Here is a 22,314-nt window from a genome sequence, read left to right on the forward strand (position 1 = left end):
TCAGAGCTCATCCTATTTTGCACCCTTGTAGTGCCAAAGCATACGAGATTGAAAACTGTTGTGGTCTGTTACCAGGAGGAGAATTGACATCCACAGTATATTTAGAAAGGTAGCTTGTTGGGAAGAGATCAAGTGTGTTGGCAGATTGGAATGCATTTACAAATATTCTGGTAGGAAGAGTGACAATCTATGTATGTTGGTTTGTCGCTAATGGCAAATATTTTGGCATCAATGCCTGCTTGATCAATGGAACTGGAGAAGGTAAATATGAATTATGGATGTTTTCCCTCTCAGGGAATTTCAAATGCAGGAAATCAAACTTTAGAGATAGTTGAAGAGATCTGATTGGTTTTCAGAGTTTGGAGAGTGATAGAGATGCTTGTGTGGCAGAAGAAACAACGGAATCTGTAATTGGGAGTAGGAGGTGGTTCCTGAGGTTGCCAGCTTGGATTTTATCGGGAATAGTAATTCTGGTTTAGATGACTGTAGGGGTGATAGTGTACATCATTTATATTGCTGTTTGGGCCACAAATGTTGAAGTGGATAAGGAAACTTTTTTTTTCTTAGTAAGAATTAATGTTGGTGGTTTAAATTTTTATTTTTTGGTATTGTTTTTTGTGGGAGAATATTTATGATAGAATTGTATTTCATTTCGTTGTAATCCATTATAGGGGAGAAACAGATAATAAGGAATAGAAGCATGCAAAGAGGGATAACAAACTTCCCTAATTGCATGCCACCTCTGCAAACAGTACCACTCACACAAAGGAATCCAGTCTCCTGTCCACACATGCCTCAACAGTTCCTCTTTTTCACAAACCACCTTGTTTGGTTTCCCTCCAGTCATGAACTGGCCAAGTAAGTGAGAGCAGGATTTATCACTAGCTTATCAGGTTGTTTCTGGATTCATGTTACTATCCAGTTTGGCCCCATGCACTATCTAGCAGCCAGCCTGTGAAATCATTTTACTGCTGTACCCTTGAATAAAGGAAGGTCTTGGCCCAACTTGCAAATAAATTGGTGTGAGTGAGAGAGCTGTAGAGAAATATATTTGTGTATGATTTGTACAGTGATTGCAATTTTTTTAAAAATTTATTGATTAAATAAATTGTTTTGTTTATATATTTTTTGCTATGGTTGTAATTGGAAATTTATTGCTTAACTCAAGCAGTTAAGCAATAAGTTTATCAGGAATTTTATAAAATTTAATGCCATTAATTAAATGGTGAGAGATATAGGCTGGTCATAAAGATAGGTCATCTTTTTGGAGAACAGAAATAGAGAACAGACTTCACTGTTTCCTCAAGAAAAGGACCTGTGAAGTTTCTCATTATTTTTTATAACCATTACCACTATAATAAAATGTGGATTTAATAATTCAACCTTTTATTGTAAAAATACTGATCTGAAAGACAACAGAGAAGTTAGTGAGACTTTTGCACCTTGAAAGAAGACTTGGGACTTGCAAGTCTTCTTTCACCCTGTTGGCTAGTTATCCTATCTGGCATTCTCCCAATGGAGCCACACATGAAACGCAGAAAGTGATAACACAGAGAGAACCTATCCGTTGGTTCTCCTATCCAGGAGAACCAGATGGCCCATTAAGCTATGCTTCATAATTTTTTATGTGAGTGAAATAGTTGAGCTAAAGGTTTCCATTATATGATTTAAAGATGGTTAGTTCAACAGAGTTTAGCTTTGTGAAAAAGGGTTTCATATCTCCTCACTTTTAGAAGCCAAAGAAAGTTATTTTGTCATTGTTTCACATTAAACCCACTGTGATTAATAATTTTGATGAGGATTTAAATGAGAATGACAATAGTTTCCAGTATATTATTATTGCACCTCTGTGGAGTCGGCAGATGCATCATGGGAGGTTCATTCAACTGACAACATATTTATCATACCAAATCTTAAAATCCTCAACACTCCTTGCATTAACAACACATTCTCGTAATGCGTTCCATTCACTGACAATTCTCGATATAAAAAATCGATTCCTCACAATGCCTCTTTACTGCACTTTTACATAACTTCCAGGGATGATCTCTGGGTTTTCCCCTCTTGCCTTCTACCTTTTTATAATCTTATCTGGATTAATCTGATAAAATCCTCTCACTAACTTAAATGTCTCTATCATATCACCACTTTTCCTCCTATCCACTACACCCTGCAATTCATATTTTTCATCCTCTCTCTCTATGGTCAGCAGTCTAAAGTTCTGATATTGTCTTAGTCACTCGCCTTTCCAATTTCTCCGCATCACAAGTGACCAGTATTGAGCACAATAGTCCAAGTGTGGTCTGATCAGTGCTTTTATACAGTCGCTTAACCACTTCATTATCCCTACATGTTACAGTACTTCTTATCATAGCAGCACTATGATGTGCAGCCTTTGCAACACTAGCAATATGCTCTCTAAACTTCAGTCTCCTATCAACCATCAGTCTGAGAACATACACACACACACATACACAATTAATAGACAAAAATACTATTAATTTTTGTCTATTATGGAGATGGAGATTAAGTAGATGGTGGATTGCATATTGTTATCAGTGGAGTTCTTGGACTCCTTGGGGGGAGGGGGGGGTCTTGTAATAATAATGTCTTCCCTTGATTGTTTTTGTCTTCAATTTTTTATAACTATATATATATTTTTTCTGTATTTCCTTCTTTATCTTGATTGTCATTGTGTGTAATGAATACTAGTTGATTCATTATGGTATTACACAACAACAAAACAATAAATAATATATTTATTAACTAGTTAATGTGTCACCAGATTTTAACTAGCATCTTCAGTACGTTACTATTTGTCATGAAACACAAACAACAATAAATGTAGGAAAAAATTCAAATTGTAACAGAAAAATGACCTGAAGTCCTTTTTTATTTCTTTTAAATATTTATTTATTTTAATTTATTTTTTTTTGTCTCTCTCTCTAACATAAACAGAATATTTTAGCAGACTTGTGACAGTAAAAGATTAATAGAAATGCATAGACAAGAAATTAACAATCATTTATTAATGCAGATATTTCAGTTTGAATCTAATAGATCATCAGTGCACAAGTACTTTAAAAGATGAAACAAAAACAATGGATTTTTTTTTTTTTCCTTCAACACATACAGACTGCATTAGAGTAATACCGTATGATAGATGTTAAGCTATAATGTAAATTAAGTAAATAAAATATAAAGAATTTCAAGATAATAATAATAAAAAACATGGATTTTATTTTATTTTATTTTTAAATTCTTGTGAATTTGTTTTATTTATTTAATTTCTGTCATACTCTACCATATGGTGTCACTCTTTTGTGACTTGTGTATCTTGAAGGAAAAAAGAATCCATTTTTACTCTCTGCCTTTTGAATTGTTTGTGCAATGATTGATCTGTTAGATTCAGATCAAAATATCTACAATTAATAAATATCATTAATTTCTTGTGTCTACATGTTAATGTTAATCTGTATGAAGAGAAGTGTTTACAGCTGTTGCATTTGAATTGATATGACTATCTCTCTTATTCTAGGCAGGTAAATAAGGCCATATTTGTTGAGGTTAGGAGAGTATTTCATTACCATGCTGACTCAAAAAAATAGTCAGCAGTGATAATGTCAGCATATGGTAATAGTCCAAAAAAATTGCTGACTTAAAACATTCAGTTTTCAGATGTTAGGAGATCAAATGTCATATAACTTGATGTATATTGTTAGAGTTGCAGTCGAATACTCTTCCAACTTTTTCAAAAAAGTTCTTTATTTATTCATTGTTTTTTATTTGTTAATAAAAATATGATTCAGGCAAGAAAATTTTTTAAAAAGAAATATTGTAAATTTTTTTATTTTTAGTTATTTATATATTATGTTATATGAATATACATTGACTGACCAGTTTATTAATGATTAGTGATACCCACCTAACAGGATGTTAGACTATGTTTAGCCTTCAGAACTGCAGAAGTCAACATTTCTCCTTCATTTCCATCAGCTTTGATGGCATTGGATTCTGTTACAAACATCACCACATCCCAAAGCTTTTAAATGGGATTGAAATCTTGTGGCCAAGTTTGCTTGCCCACAAGATCTCAATCATTAAAGTCACTGTCAATATCCAGGTAAGCAATTCCATTTGGTCCTTGTCTTGCTATCATGGGAACCTAAGGAATTGTAGGAAAACATGCTAGGTCACCACTCCATCAATTTTAATTGTTGTGGTCATTTTGTATTAGGTCCATAATTTCACATGGAAACTTCATACCTTCCATATGAAGTAACTGGAATTCTTTACTCCATGTTATAGTGTCCAAAGCAATGTGTGTTTGGATACTTTTTGTTTTTTTTTTTCTCCCATCTTTTATTGTACTTAACAGTTTGATCAGTTTTAGGATATCTATTGTATTTTAAGATTCTGTCAATCCTTTCTCTCTCACAGTGAGCACTTGTATCCTTCTGTATGCCTAATGTTTGCTTGATATCATTTTTAGTATACTAGAGATGCTGTTGCAAGTGACCATTTAGCAGGGCAGTGATTTCTGAGATATTCTTACTGGCCAGCTCTCACTGTCATGACTTGTTCAAAGTTATTTAGCTATTTACTGCCAGTGATTGTCATTAGCATACTTCACTGGGCATGGAAATGTCTCTAATATTCTGGTCACTGAGTGTATATTGTGAAGTACTGATTATTGGTATTTCTGTTTTATCAAATTACTGTAAATACATTGAATGAATGAAATAAATACTAAATAAAAAAATCCTCGGTCAAGCCCATGAGGCACAGGAAGGTACCCACAGATCGTAGTGGCCCATCTCGTCCACTTGCATGTGCTCTGTTAGACTTAATGGTGGAGTTTGTATTTAGCCACATGCGTAAAAATTTACCACTGGACCTTTATTTGTAAGTATACTTTTTTATGAATTATTAATTTGAAACTTTTTTTTTCTGTATATATAGCTGTGTACAATGTTGTTGCACATTTGATTTCTTTATGGTAAGTTTAATTTTATTAAGTTATTTTATTAATTTTAAGTTTAATTTTAATTCTATGCAGATAGAAAAAGACTGATAAGCTCTGAAATGAGATTCATGTGCAAAACAGCTGGATGTAATAGACTAGACTTCAAAAGAAATAGCGATATCTTAAAGGAACTTGAGGTGATATCTGCTTTAGACTACATTGATCTTTATAGAGTGAGATGAAGACAACATACAGAAAGAATGAGTGAAGGAAGACTCCCCCAGAGGGATATTGACCTCAAGTGAGAAGGAATAGAGGATGGCCTTTGAAAAGATGGGAAGAGACCATAATGGGCCACCAGGCGTATTACTGGAAAGGAAGAAGTTTAATTTTATCTTATGATGATTATTAAGATTATGCAAACTCTCCCATGGATTGGCTGTTTACTTTAAAAATCTCATGTTGCAAACTTTAACTTTCCAAAATTTTTACTTTCTCTCCAAATACAAATAATTTTTCATAGTAGAGAAGAAGTAAGGAATTCCTCAAATAATTCCAGGTGGTCATAGACAATATTCTCTCTAATTTTTGCTGCCCCATATGTGCAAAGAAACCACCTTGTGCACAAGTTTCCAGTCTCAAACTCAACTTGTGGGGGTAGCATGTACTCACAATAGCAAAAGTCCCAACTTAATTTGATACTCCTAAAATTAGTGACAGCATCTTTGTTAAAAGAGACTTGTATGAGGTTGTGGTCCAAGTTTTCAAGAGGAGAACTGACAACCACAGTATATCTGGAAGGGAAGAGGTCAAATGTGTTGGCAGATAGGAAAGGGTTGTCTGGTGGGAAGATTGCTGATCTGAGATAGGTCATTGCTGATGGTGAACACTTCAGCATTCCTGCTTGCTTGATCAGTGAAAGTGGAGAAGGGGAACCAATATGAGTTGTGGATATTGAATTGTTTCTGTGATTCATATGGTCATTTGCTCCTGTAGTTATGCACTCTTTAATTCCACCCACCAGTTTTGCATTTACCAATACATAGTCCAACAGAAGATCACAATTCTGACATATTCATACCCTATCTCTTTCTCTTCAGTCTCTCCACAAACAAACAAACTCTCCACATTCTGCCACATACACATGTTGCATTCACAACAACCCATTCTCATAAAGTCCATGCAGTTAATTATGTTTGATTTTCATACTGTGTGAAAGTTTTGTTGTCATTCACTGCAAGCTTCAAAAATAATAAAATTTTGTTTCAAACACACAGATCTCTGCAATCGCTCAGTTATGCTGAGCTATGAAAAATAAACAGACCTGCACGAAAATGCAAATACAAATCACTACTTTACTACAAAAATAAATCTTATCTTTTCAACATCAACTTTCAACCGCCTTTCATTAAATGGCATTCTAGTGCCCTAAGCAGAAGGGCATGTCTTTAAAGTTACATAGAAACTTTAAAGACATGCCCTTTAGTATTGTAATCCTTCATTGTTAAGCAGAATTGTTGTGTAATGTTTATTGAAATGCAATTGAGAGTTAGCTGTAGTTCAGTAATGTGATTTTACATTACTGAACTACACTGCAGATGATTGAATTGGATTAAGAATGCCTAGTAAGGTCCTTTGTTACCTCTGCACTAAGCCAGATAATTATGATTAATGGAATGGAGGAAAAAATATGTCCTATTGTCAGGGCATATTTTGAAGCAGAAGATAAATGAAGAGGAGGAATGGTGAGCAAATGTGGAGTGTTTGTTGTTTCTTACTCATCAGAAGAAGACGCTACACAATTTATAAGTCCCATATTTAACCTTGTGAATATGAGATGTTTATGGTATAAGTCTCGTATTTCACCACCTGTTTGTATCCAATTCATTTGTATCTGAAATAACTGTCATTGAAATTTATTGTGTTGGTTTTCATTATGCTTAAGTGAAGAGATCCACCAGCTACACAGTAGTCAAGATGAGGCTGACTTCCCTGTCTTGTTAGCATATTTTTCAACATCCAATTAATTTTTGAGATGTTTTGCCAACTTTTACAATATGCCTTCTGTCCATCATTGCACCCCCCCCCCCCCAAAGGCAATGTAATCTTCAAGATGAAAATGTTATACATACAGTATGTAATCTTTTCATCCCATAATGCATAACCTTATACTTTGCAACAGTAAATTGACAAACATTATGCTTTGCCCACACCTTTATCAACTGTTGTCCTTTCTATCTTTTTGTTATCAGCAAATAACTGAATACCCCCCTCCCTTCCCAATTCATTCCCTGTACCATTAACATACAAATTAAAGAGTAGTGGCCCTAGTACAGAGCTTTGAGGCACTCTATTAGTCACTCTCATTCTTCTAGATTAAACTCCACCATATGCTTCTCAGGTGTGTGCCTGTCAATCAGCCACCTCACCATCTTCATATCCATTCCCATCTGTTCTAGCTTATGTAATAGTTTACCGTGTGGTATTCTGTCAGATGCCATCGCAAAGTCTAGCGGTATCATGGTGTAACCATTTCCGTTATCTAATTCTGCTGTCATCCTGTTATAAAACATGAATAAATTACTAAAGCAGGACCTACCTTTTACAAATCCGAACTTAATACCATAGAGTATTATATTCCTATCCACCCATTCCTGGATTTTACCTTTAATCAACTTTTCTAATACTTTAACCATTCCTGAGATGATAATTGATCTATAATTTGCTATGTTCTGTCTTGAAATCACTTAATGAACTAATGAACTATATTACGCCTCTTTCCACTCCATTTGGAACCTTGCAGAGCTGAGACTTAGATTAAAACACTTTGTCAGAGGCACTGTCTATTCTCTTGCACATATCTGTAGCACATGGGCCGTGATGCATCCCAGTCCCACTGACGTATTTACATTGATATTTTTCATTATACCGAGTACTTTGTCTACCTTATTCATCATATTGGTCTCTGTCACATTGGCAAAACTCTCCATCTGGATGATGCATCCTTGCAAAGTGGTCACTTAGTAACTCAACCGTTTCTTCTGCTTCTGCGACCTTCTACCATCAGCACTGATTTAAGTTTTCTTTCCATAATCATTTTTTCTCTTACATTATATGATTTACCTGGCTTGCTTAACTAATTTTCTTTCATGATCTAATTTAGCCTTTCTTAACATGCTAGTTATCGTTGCATGTACTTTGTACTGCTCACAAGTATGCCGATAACCTTTTACTCTATAATCCTTCAAAAAAAAATTTTTTTTTTTTTTTTTTTGCAGCTCCTGCTTTATGTCATCTCAGCCACTTAATCTCCACTTGGTTTATCCTTCTGACCCTGGATATGCAGTCTCTTACTTCTTCACTCAAACAATCCCTAACCACCTCCCATACACCACTAACATTCTTTCTTTGTATCTTCTTAAGCCATGGCCTGCTCCAAATTGCTGCTTAATTTGTCATAATTAACAGCTTTGAAGCTCAGTATACCTTTCGTAACAGAGAATTCCACATGTTTAGCAAACTCGCCGCACAGAGAGCAAAACTGCATGGTCACTTCTCCCAATCAGAGGCAGAATGTCTGCCATGGTTATGGATGCATCTTTTAATGCTATTACCAGTAGTGATTGCAAATTTATCAACTTTTTTAATTACCAGTAATTTCTTATATTTTCAGAAAAAATTTATATTGAAAGACAATAACTATTAAGAAACAAAAATTTTATTGAAACCTAAAACATGACATAAAAAACATAAAGAAAATTTATTCTAAATTTTTTTTTTTAATATTACTATTATAAATAAACTAAAAATTTATTGCGAAACATTTATTGCAGTAGCAACTTTGAAGAAAACACAAACATACATAACTTAACATGTGATTGGATGTGATGAATTTAGTATTTTCAGGGAGGATAGAGTAGACAACGGAGGGGTACTGATTTCATCATCAGTACCCCCACCAATGCCAGGAATGTTGTGGAAGACGTGCATCAGCAGATTAGTATGAGTGTAAGTCGAGTAATTATAATTACTCAATTTGCATGAAAATGATCATTTTGTCTTGATTAGGAGGTAGCAAAACATGTGGAAATTCCAGTTAAGAAGGGATACATGTGAATTGCAAGGCAAGTGATTATGATACACTTTAGAGGCAGCTTGAAGCAGTATACCATGGCATAAAGATCAGCAAGGTAGGGATGTTCACAGTGCATGAAGTGTAGTCAAGGGGTATCTGAAGGAAGCAATATCACACTGTCGGGTAGGTGTTAGATGGATGAGTAGTATTGTTATGAGCTGCAAACAAAGAAAATGTTGTGGAGTGTATATAAGGTGAAAGGTGACCAGCTAACTCATGAACACTACAAGGATCAGGCACAAAAGGTGACTAACATGGTAAGAAAGGCAAAATCAGATTATGAGAAGAAATAGCCATGCAGGTGAAAGGGAATTCCAAAGAATTTTTTGTCATGTTGCAAGTAGGAGGAAGAATGACTATGGGAGGATAACTTTAATGAGTGCAGATGATAGAAGTAGACGAAATGCACTTAATATCTCAGGAGTGGTGGTAAAAGTACTAGAAAAAGTGGGTCAAAAAACAGAATTCAGTAATGGGTGGATAAGAATGTGATACTCTATGAGGGGCAGCATGGTTTTGTGAAGGGTTGGTCATGCTTCAGTATTCTACTACCTTTTTATAATTGAGTGACAACTGAGTTGGATAAAGGGAATGGCTACATGATGATACTGCTGGATTTTGCAAAAGCATTTGATAGGATACCACATGGAACTCTGTTATGCAAACTGCAACAAATGTGGAATGGATATGAAACTGGTGATATGGATAAAATGATAGATGATGGACAGATACCAAAAAGTAGTTTATGGAGGAGCAGAATCCACCAGATGGAATGTGGCTGGTTGTGCTTTGTCTGTTAACAGTTTCAAGGAAGAGGTATGATAGATATTGTGTTGATAGTTTGAATCCCCCACAATGAGTCCTAGGATGCCATGAAGGTGCTCGTGCAATAATAAGAATAACATAAACTAGTTTTTTTTCTTTCTTTCTTCCTTTAAAAAAAAAAAACGAGTGTGTAGAAAACATAAGTTATTGAGGCCGTGGTTCTCTACTACATGTGATCTAATTTTTGCACAAATTAATCCAGCAGTGGAAAAACGTTCTCTAGGATTTGACCCTTGTTGGTTGATCATTCAACAATCAAAGGCCATTTTTAAATATATTCTTCATTTTTTATTCTTCTTGAAAATAAACGAGTTCCTTTCTGATGGCTTGTGTTAGGTTTTAGCACATTTTTCTTTTGAGTTGGAATCTTACAGGCTAATTCAGTTTTTATTGCTAATTGAATATTTTCCTGCATTGATAACTCAGTTGATATCAAAGGAAAACTGAATTTGAAGTTGCAGCATCCTCTGACACAGAATCACTAACCTCAGTTGAATTTTCTGTTTCTTTTTATTATAAAGGTTTCCCACTAAGTCCATGATTATCTTCATTATTGTATATTTGTGTGTGTGTGTGCATATATATATATATATATTGTGTATATATTATATTTACTAAATATATAAATATATACAGGGTTGCCCATAAGTCATGGAACATTTCTATAGTAAGGGGCCATCTTTGTGAAGCTGAAAATGGAAAGCACATGTGGCTTTTCATAACTAATAAAAAAAATCTTGGGATGATAAAAACTTATGCACTTGTTTCACACTGATGGGCAATTTCTATGGCATGTTCCATAACTTATGAACCACTCCTCCGTATTTACTAAAGGGGAATCCATCCCAAGTCTGCTGCTACAGAAGAAAAAGGATCGTCAATTGCAATGTAATTTTTATTTGAGAATCCAAATCAGTCTTAACATTGGTTTCAGCCAAAGGTGCTGCGTCATCTGCTTTTCTTTCCCTCTTTTTTTAATTTGGCTTCAATACATTTAAAATACCGCTACAGTGCATTTTTATTTATAACTATAAAAAAAAAAGCCTTTTTTTAGTAGCTCCTTTCATGAAATATCAAGTCGCATGAAATATTCTAACCCTTGATATATTTGATACGCTATATAAACAACTGATACTATTCACTTCAATCTGAATGATCAATCAGAACACAGAATCTCAAAGCATAATTTTTTCATTAACATACAGTGTCAAAATATACTGCTCAAAACAATTAGGGGATATTTTGGTTTTCTTGTAAATTATAAAGTTATAAAAATAATTTACAAATGTAACACAATTTGTAATAATTCTCGATTATTTAAACAATATCTCATCAATTACACCCTATCTAAGTAAGAAATATGTATTCATGCATAGAGTACTCAATAGTTATAATTATTTGCAGAAATTTTAATTATCCGACAGAAACTAAATATCCCCTAATTGTTTTGAACAGTGTACTTGCATACGTAAACATGCTTTATGGTTGAACTGGAACAAGTGCTTTCATCAAAACCAGATGTGTGTAGGGGTGGGGAGTATTTGTTCAGAATATATTGAAAACAAATAATTAAGGGAAGTTTTATATTTGACTGGTAATAAAAACCAATAATAAAAAGTTCCTGTATATATTGGTAGCTTAGTGCTGGAATGAAAATGACTCTGCATAATGAAAAACACCTCCCCAAAAGACACCATACTTCATAACTGCGAGCAAACCAATTTTATTGTAGTATTAAATACAGCATATGGAGCCAGTGCACTGTATTTAATGACAGTTGGAGTAATCACAGTATGAAATTTATGGGGTTGCTTAAGGTCAAAGCCACATAACTGGGATGAGACCTCTACATCCCCCTTTCAGGAATGCAGAGAACCAACTAGGGCTTTTGGCCTAATGTCTAGTCCTCCTCACCTTCATTCTTCATTCACAATTCAGTATCGACTGGATACTGAATGAATGAGGATGGGCTGGCAGTTTGGGGGTTAGTCAACCAAACTGTCAACTAAGCCCCAAATCGGGTGATGCCCCAAGCTGGCTAAACCCCAAATGCATTTTATGGTACAAGATGAGATTTTATGCCAGCTTGGGGCATCACCCGATTAAACAAGACCCTGGCTGTTTTCATCACAGAACGACAGCAAACAGTGAGCTACCGGAACAAGCTCCATCTCAACATTTAGAAGAAGAGGAATAAACCAAGCATCAGCAAAACTGAAGATAGGAACTATCAATATAAGGAGTATTAATAGAAAGGAAATCAAACTTGCAGAAGAATTGGAAAAGTACCATATGGACATAATTAGCATTGCTGTGACAAAGAAGGCAAAAACAGGTGAGATTTTATTAAATAATAAGTATTGGATGTTATTTTCAGGCAATAATGATCAAGGAAAGGAAGGAGTAGTGATAGCATTCAAAGCCAAACATGAAGATGAACCTCTTGAATGGAAAGCAGTTTCAAGTAAAGTTATGTGGGCAAACTTCAAAATGGAGAAATGGAAAAGAAATTTATTTGTGCCTATAGTCTTACAGAAGGTTCTTCTAAAGAAGAAGTGGAAGATTTTTTTTGAGTTATTAGAACAGGCAACTGACATGAAGAAAATGGAAAAGGGTCCTTGCTGGAGATCTAAACAGTAGAGTAAGAAATGAATCCCATCAGATGTATAGGAACATTTTGGGAAAATTTAGAGAAAAGAGCAAAGCTAGGTGAGATTTTACTAAATAATAAGTATGGGATGTTATTTTCAGGCAATAATGATCAAGGGCAGGAAGGAGTAGTGATAGCTTTCAAAACTGAACATGATGTGGGCAAACTTCAAAATGGGGAAATGAACAGTGAAATTTATTTGTGCCTAGATCTCACAGAAGGTTCTAAGGAAGAAGTGGTGGAATTTTTTGAGTTATTAGAATTTACTGAAATTCTGTTCAGGACATGGACTGGTCATTACTAATGGCATGTTTCACCATAAAAATGTGCAAAAGTTCACATAGAGAGAACACACAAGAAATAAGAAAACAACAACATAGCCTCATTGACTATGTCATTATTAATAGTGATGTCATCATGCTGATTCATGATACAAGAGTGTACAGAGGATTTGAAATTGGAAGTGACCATTAGTTAGTACTAAGCAGAATAAAAATGGATATCACATTGAAAAGAACAGTAAGTAAGAAAGTTTTAAAAATAATTAAAGTTGATTATCTTTTACAGATAAACTGTAGACTCGACTATACAAGCATTATTGAAGAAAAAAAATGAAACATTGAAAACAAGAACCAAGCATTGTAGTCTCAGTGGCAAACTCTGAAGACCACATTGATAGGTTCAGCTAGAGACATGTGTGGTGAAGTTGTCTGCAAGGATAGAAAAGTGAGAACACCATGATGGAAACAAGAAGTTAAAGAAGCAGTCCTGGAAAAGAAGAAAGCATACCAAAAGTTTTTAGCAAATAAGTTGGCAGGTGAACTAAAAGAATACAGAGAAAAATGTAAGAGAGCTAAGCTGTGTGTAAAAGTAGCTAAACAGAAGTCATGGGAAGACTTTGGTAAGTAGTAAGAGTATGGAAAATAAATATCAGGAACATGGCAAAATGTTCTGGAGGTTTATTGAAGAAGCTTAGGAATGGAAGAAAGAGTACTGTAAAATGAATCTAAGGTGATAAAGGTGACATGAAAACTGAAGATGAGGATATCCTAGATATCTGGAGTAATTACTTTGAAAGACTGTTAGACTAACCAAGCAGTGACAGGGACATTACTAGAAAATTTTCAACGGATATACAAAGAGGAGTACATATCAGTACTCAAGGCGGAAAACACCATCAAAAATATGAAATGTGGAAAGGCAGATGGAGTAGGTGATATTCGACCAGAAATGCTTAAGTAGAGGTATAAAAGTTTTGCAGTGACTATATTGTATAATTCAGAGATAAGATAAGATAATAAAGGTAAGATTTATGCAAGCATACTTGAAAAGAGGTTGAGGGAAACTGAGAAGAACATGCTGGGTTCAGGCATCAAATAGAGGTTGTCAAGAGCAGATTTTCACTTTAAGACAAATGTTTAGATATATCCTAGGAATATGAGAAGGATCTGTGCTTAGTTTAGTTTTGTCTGGAAAATGCATATGACAAGGTATCCAGAGAAAAGCTTTTCAAAACACTACAGTTATATGGAGTGAATGGAACATTATACAGAGTAATACATAGTTTATATTTAAGTTGTCAGTCAGAAATTAGAATCGAAGAAAATACAGAAAGTTGGTTTGATGTAAAATCAGGTGTAAGACAAGTATGCACATTAACCTCATTTTTGTTCTACACTATCTACCAATAATTGTCTGGCACTTTAGCAATTTACAATTGATACTAGCAAGCAAACCCTAATATTCGATATGTCCACCTTTGGCTTTGATCACCTCCTGCATCCTTTGAGGGAGGCTTTCTACCAATGTGCAGCAGACATCAGATTGAATTTATCTTCATTCCTCTACAGAGCAGCACTGAGTTCAGTGACAGACCGAGGACATGCTGCCGTGGACCTCAATCATCAATTTGTCCCACAGGTGTTCGATGGGGTTCAGGTCAGGGCAGTCATTTTAACACCCATCTCTTCATACCATTCCATAACAGCTGTAGCTTTGTGTTCAACAAGCATTCACCAGGCTGCCTCCATATCCACACCCTGCCATCAGACCGGAAACATTGATTCATCATTCCAGAGTACCGTTTTCCACTGATCAATTATCCAGTTCACATGCTTTTTGCACCAGGCCAGATGAGCTGCCTTGTTCGTTGTTGTGATGTTCGGCTTGTGTGTCGCTGCTCTTCCATAGAAAGAGCAGCAACACAGTATGAGTCTTATTTAACACCTGTTGTCCCTGTGAGTCATTTTGTGGCTATCCTGGGTGTTTTCCTGCACTAGTGATGCCAGAGTGTCTCCTTTTGTTGATAACATCGCCAACCATTGATTTTGGTTGTTCCAGTTAAGCAGCAATTACACATATGGACATGCCACCAATGTGATAGCCCATGATAACACCTCTTTTGAAGTCACTGAGTTCATGTCATGTTGCCATACCACCTGTAATCAACTGCTACGATGGAATACTGCTTCCTACTATCTGTACATTGGTTTTTACGTTATTAATAAACTTGGAATGTTCCATAAGTTCAAATAACAGGGTGTCCAGACAATTATTGGTAGATAGTGTATATGAATCACATTATGAAAGAAAGTGGCATTAGGCCTGCTATTAGAATTGGAGATATCAAATGTAGCTGTTTGCTTTATGCAGATGATATTGTACTCCTAAACACATCTAGTGCAATTCTTTAGTCTCAAAAATTTTGATGAAAATCAGCTGAGGAAATGAGGAGCTCATTTCCTCAGCTGCATTCTGAATGGAGAATCTATAGAACAAGTACAATATTTTAGCTATTTATGCACAGTTTTTAGTGATGATGGGCAAATTAAATCTGGGGAGAAAAAAAAAACAGAATAAGCAAAGCTGGTATGGTGGGTGTAGCCAGCTGAATAAATTTATATGGAATAGGAGAGAAATTAGTCAAACACCCAACCAGCAGTATACAAGACATTGTTCAAATCAGTTTTAAGTTGTGGATCTGAGAGTTGGATTAGCAATAAAGAACTTGATCAAAGACCACAGATATGAGGGTTTTGAGAAAAATTAGGGGGAGTGAACCAATGGGCATCAGTAGGAGAATCATTAAAAATGAAGATATTAGAAAAGAACTTGCCATTATTAACATTTGAGAATGTGTCAAAGCTAATCTAAGGTGGTATGATCATTTAAATAGAATGGGTGAGGAAAGGTTAACAAAATAAGTGTTTGATTCCAAGATAGCAGAAAAGAGTTTTAGAGGAAGACCAAGGTCTAGATGGATTGATTCACTCAGAAGTGCCTTAGAAGCATGAAATGTTAGATATGACAATATGCAGTGTTTGCAAGTAATAGACTGATTTGAAGGAAAATTGTTGATAATAGTTGTTGAAGAATAATAATAATAATAATGTAAACTTAATCATGTAGTGCTGTCATAGTAAACTGAACACTCCTTGAGGGTACATATCAGAAAATTGATGATGATGAAATTTATGACCCTGTATAGTGAAAATCATCCTTCCTCCAGTCACAATACCTCACACATGCAAGCCAAAGTAGAAGTTTGATTATAGTACTAAATTAAGTACTGTCCTGACAACCTATTTCAATCAAACTAAGAGAAGTTTATTTGTTACATAAACAAAAGTAAATATTGTTTGATTGTTAATTTTCCTTCCTTTTTTATGACATTTTTTTTTAATAAGATAGCATTACATTTGGGATTTTCTATACTATTATGATTGTTCATACTATTTTTAGAAATAGGGGTTGACTGAATTGAAACTGGTATGCCACATAATTTAATAATTTGTATAAAAATGCCCATCAACTTTTGAAGGACATGTTGTATGGTCAAGCGAATTCCCATCTGATATGCAACTCATACAAGCAGCATGAACTTTACTAGTTATAGGTACTTCAAAGTTAAATTAATCTCAATGAAATATTGTAGGTAATAAAGCTAACAGTCAGATAACATAAGCTGGTGGTTACACAGCCATGAGACTCATTAAGATCCAAGCAGTTTATTCAAACAAGAAACTACATTTTACAAAATTAGTCAATAATAAAATTATTACATTTTGCATTCAAAATATAGTTATCGAAATGCTGTTAGTAAACTCTGAAGTTACCAGTAAATTCTGAGGGATTTTTGTTCCAATTTACTGGTAAATTGATAAACTGGGTTACTGATTTACCGTTCAATATCCCTAACTCTCATGACATGCTGTTTTAGTAATTATCCCTTAGCAACTGTATAACTTCCATTTCCAGCCATTTGCCTTTTCTTCCCTCTAATCTATGTCTCCCCATAGTTGAAGTCCCCATAACAACTGGTCAGCCTGCACTCATTGTGTTAATCTGCCAATGCACACACTACATCTTTCTGTTGACCCCTGGTCTATAACAGCGACCAACAAAATATTTTATCTTGGTCTCTATCTTGCACCGGATAGACTCAAATGAACATCTTCCTCAGACCTAAAATTTTCCTTTACTTCTATTTTTATTGATTGAAGTTCTTTAGCTATCAATAGCAGTATCCCCTCCTCCTGTCTCATTCCTTCTATCCTCCCTGAACATACAATATCCCTTACTTTTTATCACCATAACTATATAATTTTCTGACAAACAGGTCTCACTGACCTGGTCAGCAAGACCTGGTTGTCATTGGTCAAGTTCAGCTGATCAGTGCCAGAAACTCCTCGTTTATTTCTGATACTTATAAATTATGTATTATGAAATGTGGCAAGAGATTAATCATAGCATGGAGTTTATTTACTAATGGTAAATTTGGCATATTTTATTTTTTGAATGAGTGTAGTGAAACAAGTAATTTATTTATCTTCTTTCATTTTATTGACAATACTGCAGAAATTATTTGTATGTTTAATAGCAATCTTATTATATTTAGGTATACCCTACTTAGTCAATCTCATTGGGTAGAATCTTGTAGCTAATGATTAAGGCATTGAGATAATAGAATGTGTTGTAATATAAACAAAAGTAAAAAGTAGAAAATGGCCACATTATATTTAAAAATATTTTATTCCACATTTTAAATGTGGAACCATAAAATCTAAATAGCTAAAAACATGAAAGATTTAAAAGATTAAAAAAACTTAAAGATGGAATAAACAATGAAATGAGAAAATAAATAGATAACATAATTACAGTTTGTGAGCCAGCCATTTTGAGCATAGTGTCATCTTCAGAATGAACAGAAGAGAACTCTTAACAGGAAAGGTGGATGATGACTAATGAGAGATGGGTAGTGGAGTAAACTGAATAGACTACATCAAACTACTTGTCACTTTGTTAATTGATTGAAACTTGAGCATAATTTTGATATTGCATAGCTGCCAATGTTTCTGATAGCACATAGGAGTGAAGGCCTAAAACTACAGGATTTCAATCAACAAGCTGAACTAAGTATGGTACTCCTGTACATAATAGGCTTGCTATTAAACCTACCAGTAATACAAATGAGGAGCTTCAAGAATAAAATTTCAGAATTATTATACTGCAGAAATAATTTTTTGTGCTATTTTCAAATACTTGTGTTGGAAATCATTATTAATTATTAATAAAGAACATGGCTATAAATAAGTGATTATTGAAATAAACATGATTTGTAGTCTTTTTTTCTTTCCTTGCAAAATTCCATTATATGGTTTATCATTGCTTACAGTTATAGATATGTATTGTTCTCTTTTTTGAACAACAAATGATGTTAAATTGCATTACTCACTTTCCAATTGGACTTATTTTTTTAATATAATTTCACCTTCAGTTTAAAATAGCAACAGATAATTTTCTTTTTGTTAAATTTTATTTTATAGGACTCATTTCAGTAATGATATCCAGTGTTTCACAGCCAGAGACATGATAAAAATGTCTAAAACACATACATATTTATTCCAAATGTTTGGTTATTTTGAATAATTCCAGTTTAACTCCCCCTTTCATTGTGCTGAATTATAAATAATAATTTTGTTTAATTTTCTATTGGTTTAAAATTTTTCAGGGGAGTATTCAAGATCTATTATTTCATTTTATTGTTTCCAGAAAAGAAATAAGAATACTGTTGTCCCTGCTGAAGCAGGTGCTTCTTAAACCAGATTATTTCTTTGCAGTTTGCTTATTCCAGACATTATTTTCTTTCCCTTAGGAAAGGAGATAGTGGTTGAACAACTCAGTTTTATACCATAAAACATTTAGCTTTGGAGTGTTATTGGTTTTTTTCTTTAAAAAAATAATTCAAAATGTTACTGCTTCTCCTGATGCTGGTTGCCATTTCTGAAATAGGCTATGTCTTAGAAATACTAGTTAATAATCCTCTCTACCCTAGCAACAGACTTAAAATCACTGAGGTTACTCACCACTATTGATAAAGCAAAGCAAGAACACTTCCCATAAGTCATACTAAAGAACACACATTAGAAAGTTCTTGTTTCATTTTCAGTCTTCTACACCCTCTGTTCAAAAAGAAACCGAACTTTTTGATTGTATCTTTTTGTAGTCGAAAACAGCAACCTTCATTAGTGTTGTGTCAACTGTTTATGACATTTGTTTCATTAGAAGCCGAGTTATAGTGCCAAGAGTGACAGTGTGTTTTGACAAACAGTCAGTTGTCACGATATTCATGCCGTACACGACGAATTCTCACTATCAGTTGCTTCAAAACTTCGAGATAAAACTCACCATTAACCATTTGGCCAAGCAGAACAAATTCTTTGTGAATAATGCCCTTGGAATTGTAGAAACAAATCAGCATTGTCTTTACTTTTGACTTCTCCAAGCGACTTTTTTTTCAGATGTCCCCCTCTTCTTGTGGTCTCCAATCAGCACGCTGGTGCTTTGTTTCAGGCTCATACTCAAAACACCATGTTTCATCACCAGTAACAATTGTTTCAAGGAAGTTTGAGGCCTTACAAGCGGTTTTAATGAGGTTCTTGCAGTGTTCAATTCAATACATTTTTTGGTCGTCAGTCAACTTGTGGGGAACCAATCATGAATTCAATTTACCAAGGCCCAAACTCTCAGTCAAAATGTTGTGCACAGTTGATTTTGGAATCCCCAATTCATCTTCAATCAATCTCACAGATGATTTCGGGTTTTCTTTGATGAAATCACGCACTTTTTGGATGTTAACTTCGTTCAGTCCAGTTTTTGGACGGCCCGGCTTTTCATCATCCTCAAGCATCTCACGACCACTTTGAAATCGCTTAAACCACTCGTAAACTTGAGTATGGGATAAGCATTCATCACCGTATGCTTTTTGACGCATTTAATGCCTTTCGGTAAAACGTTTACCAAGTTTAACACCAAAGTCAATCGCAGCTCTCTGTTTGAAACTCATTTTCCCACCATTCGTCAAAACACACTATCACTCTTGGCACTATAACTCGGCTTCTAATGAAACAAATGTCATAAACAGTTGACATAATACTAACGAAGGTTGCCGCTTTCGACAACAAGAAGATACAATAGGTGGCAGCACTAGTTTCTTCTATTTTCAAAAAGTTCGGTTACTTTTTAGACAGAGAGTGTATTGATTAACATTCATTCTAAACAGAAATGCTGATATTTCTTTTGTGGTCTGACATGGTATTTTTGTTAATTCAGTAATCACCCTCAAAATCACAATTTCTTAATTAAAAAAATATTAATTATGATACAATTATCTTTGAAAAAAAATGTACAATTTGAAAAAAAAAAGTGCAGTACATTACACAGACATCAACGTTTTTGAGAAGAGGGTGGGATCTGGCTGTGTTTCAAATGTCAGATATTTCAGATTATAGCCTATTTCCAAAATCATTCACAAGAAAATTAAAAGTGTATTTCACTTTGGAAGCATGTATCTACACAGTTTTACTGTAAAACAATAGTAAAAGTGTAGCTACCCTATAAATGCCATATAATATCATATAATATAAATGTATTTCTTTTTGCAATATTTTCTTCCATGAACTTTTCAGTATGTACCAAATTTTATTTTCACAAATTGTTTTAAACAAAGTGCACAAGAATATTTTTTGCCAACTGAGCACTGAAAATAATTTTTATAATGATATTGCTTTACTTGTATGTTAAACATATTAAACTTGTAATACCATTGATATTACATTGAAATATATGATGGATATGAAGTGTATGGGGAGTGATGTATTTTATCCATATTGATGTCGATGTGGTTAATGGAAGTAACTAATCGCACTTCTTATCCACGTTTCTTCAACTTTGTTGCATTCTTCATGCCCATGTTTTGGTGGATGTAAAAACTTGTCATGCCATTTAAGAAGGATTAAGAGAAGATAAAATTCACTGAACAGGAATAATATTTTTCATTCACTCCAGTTTGTCCTATATCTTTAGCTGTCAATAGATGGTAACAAAAGGATATGCTTTGAATCCAGCATTAGAACTGTAGATGTTAGGCCAGATATTGTTAATTATTATTATTACTATTATTATTATGTGACACCTGCAAGGAGTCCAGAGACTCTAAAAGGGAGGGCACCTACAATTCTACAACTCTCTGTCTCCACTAACTATATCTAGACCAATGCCATCTGCTGCCCACCACTAGTATTTTCACAAACATCTATGCCCATGGCAGGATTCGAATCTAATTTTGGCCAACTAAGCTGGTGTAAATAGGCAGAGTATGTTTCAGAAGCTTTTGCATCATCTGTTAAGTGTAATCACAATATGATATTTTTTAAGAAATTAAAAAACTATTAAAAAATCATTTCTTATTATTTTAAGCATTTTATTTCATTATCATACTATGAAATATTCTAAAATATTTATTCATTATTTTATGATTTTTTGCATTATCGATCTATGTCATTTGTAGAAATTATTTTTGTTGGTATGTTATATTCTCAACAAGAAATTATGTTCTTGTTTTAATCCTTGACTCAAACAGAACAAAGTTTGTGTCTAAAGTATCCTAACAACTGGTGTTTCAACCTTTATTGAGGTCTCATCAGTAGAAGATAGAAGAAAATACTAAAGTTAAATTAATGTAGAAATTTTTTTATTTCATTACAAAGTATATATTATACCTGAGAAGAAATTATATTCTTGTTTTAATCTATCACTCAAGCATAAATAAGCAAAATTTATACATGAAGTATATCTTTGCAACATTTTTATGCATATACAAAAACTACTGACTTCACATCAGTAGAAGCTACACCCAAGAAAATATTAAATGCAGAAATTATATATTTTCTTGTACTAGTAATAAAATTATATCAACACGAAGATACTTCACATGCAAACTTTATTTGCTTACATTTTGGCAGAGGATTAAAATAATAATATAATTTCATGTTTGAAATGAGATTGTCAAGGTGCCTCAGTAAGGAATGTGGTCATCCCTCACAGCAATACAGGGTGCACAGTGATGTTTCATACTGTTTCTAATGGTGTCCAGGAACTCACTTGATAATAATAACCATTGCTCTGCAAAGTTCTCCTAAGTCCTCAAGTTTTTTTTTTTTTTTTTTGGAGGGGAGGGGGTTTCAGAGCAGTAACACATCTACCTAGAGCATCCCAGACATGTTCAATAGGATTTAAGTCAGGAGACTTGGTTGGCCAGTCCATATGTACAATAGTTTCTTTTTTAAAGATGTTGGTTCATGAGTTTCACTCACTGAGGACAAGTAATAATCATCTTATCGGATGTCTTCCCTATAGCTGATTCCGGATAGCACCTCTGTTTTAGCGAGCTGATAATCA

At 34.1% G+C, this 22,314-nt stretch overlaps 1 protein-coding gene across 5 annotated transcripts in view; it reads left to right on the top strand.

Annotated features, from left to right (window-relative positions):
* The window catches only part of LOC150106430 (armadillo-like helical domain-containing protein 3), a 352,469-nt gene that overhangs the window by 230,810 nt on the left and 99,345 nt on the right, over window positions 1-22,314 (top strand). For all 5 annotated transcript variants that reach the window (XM_090392440.1, XM_090392443.1, XM_090392441.1 and 2 more), the window contains one exon: window positions 4,775-4,905. In XM_090392440.1, coding sequence (XP_090248566.1) covers window positions 4,775-4,905 — 131 coding nt within the window. The remainder of the gene's footprint in view (window positions 1-4,774; window positions 4,906-22,314) is intronic.

Source organism: Typopeltis vanoorti, chromosome 5, assembly GCF_054136105.1.
Source record: "Typopeltis vanoorti isolate ZY-2024b chromosome 5, IOZ_Tvanoo_1.0, whole genome shotgun sequence".
NCBI lineage: Eukaryota > Metazoa > Arthropoda > Arachnida > Uropygi > Thelyphonidae > Typopeltis > Typopeltis vanoorti.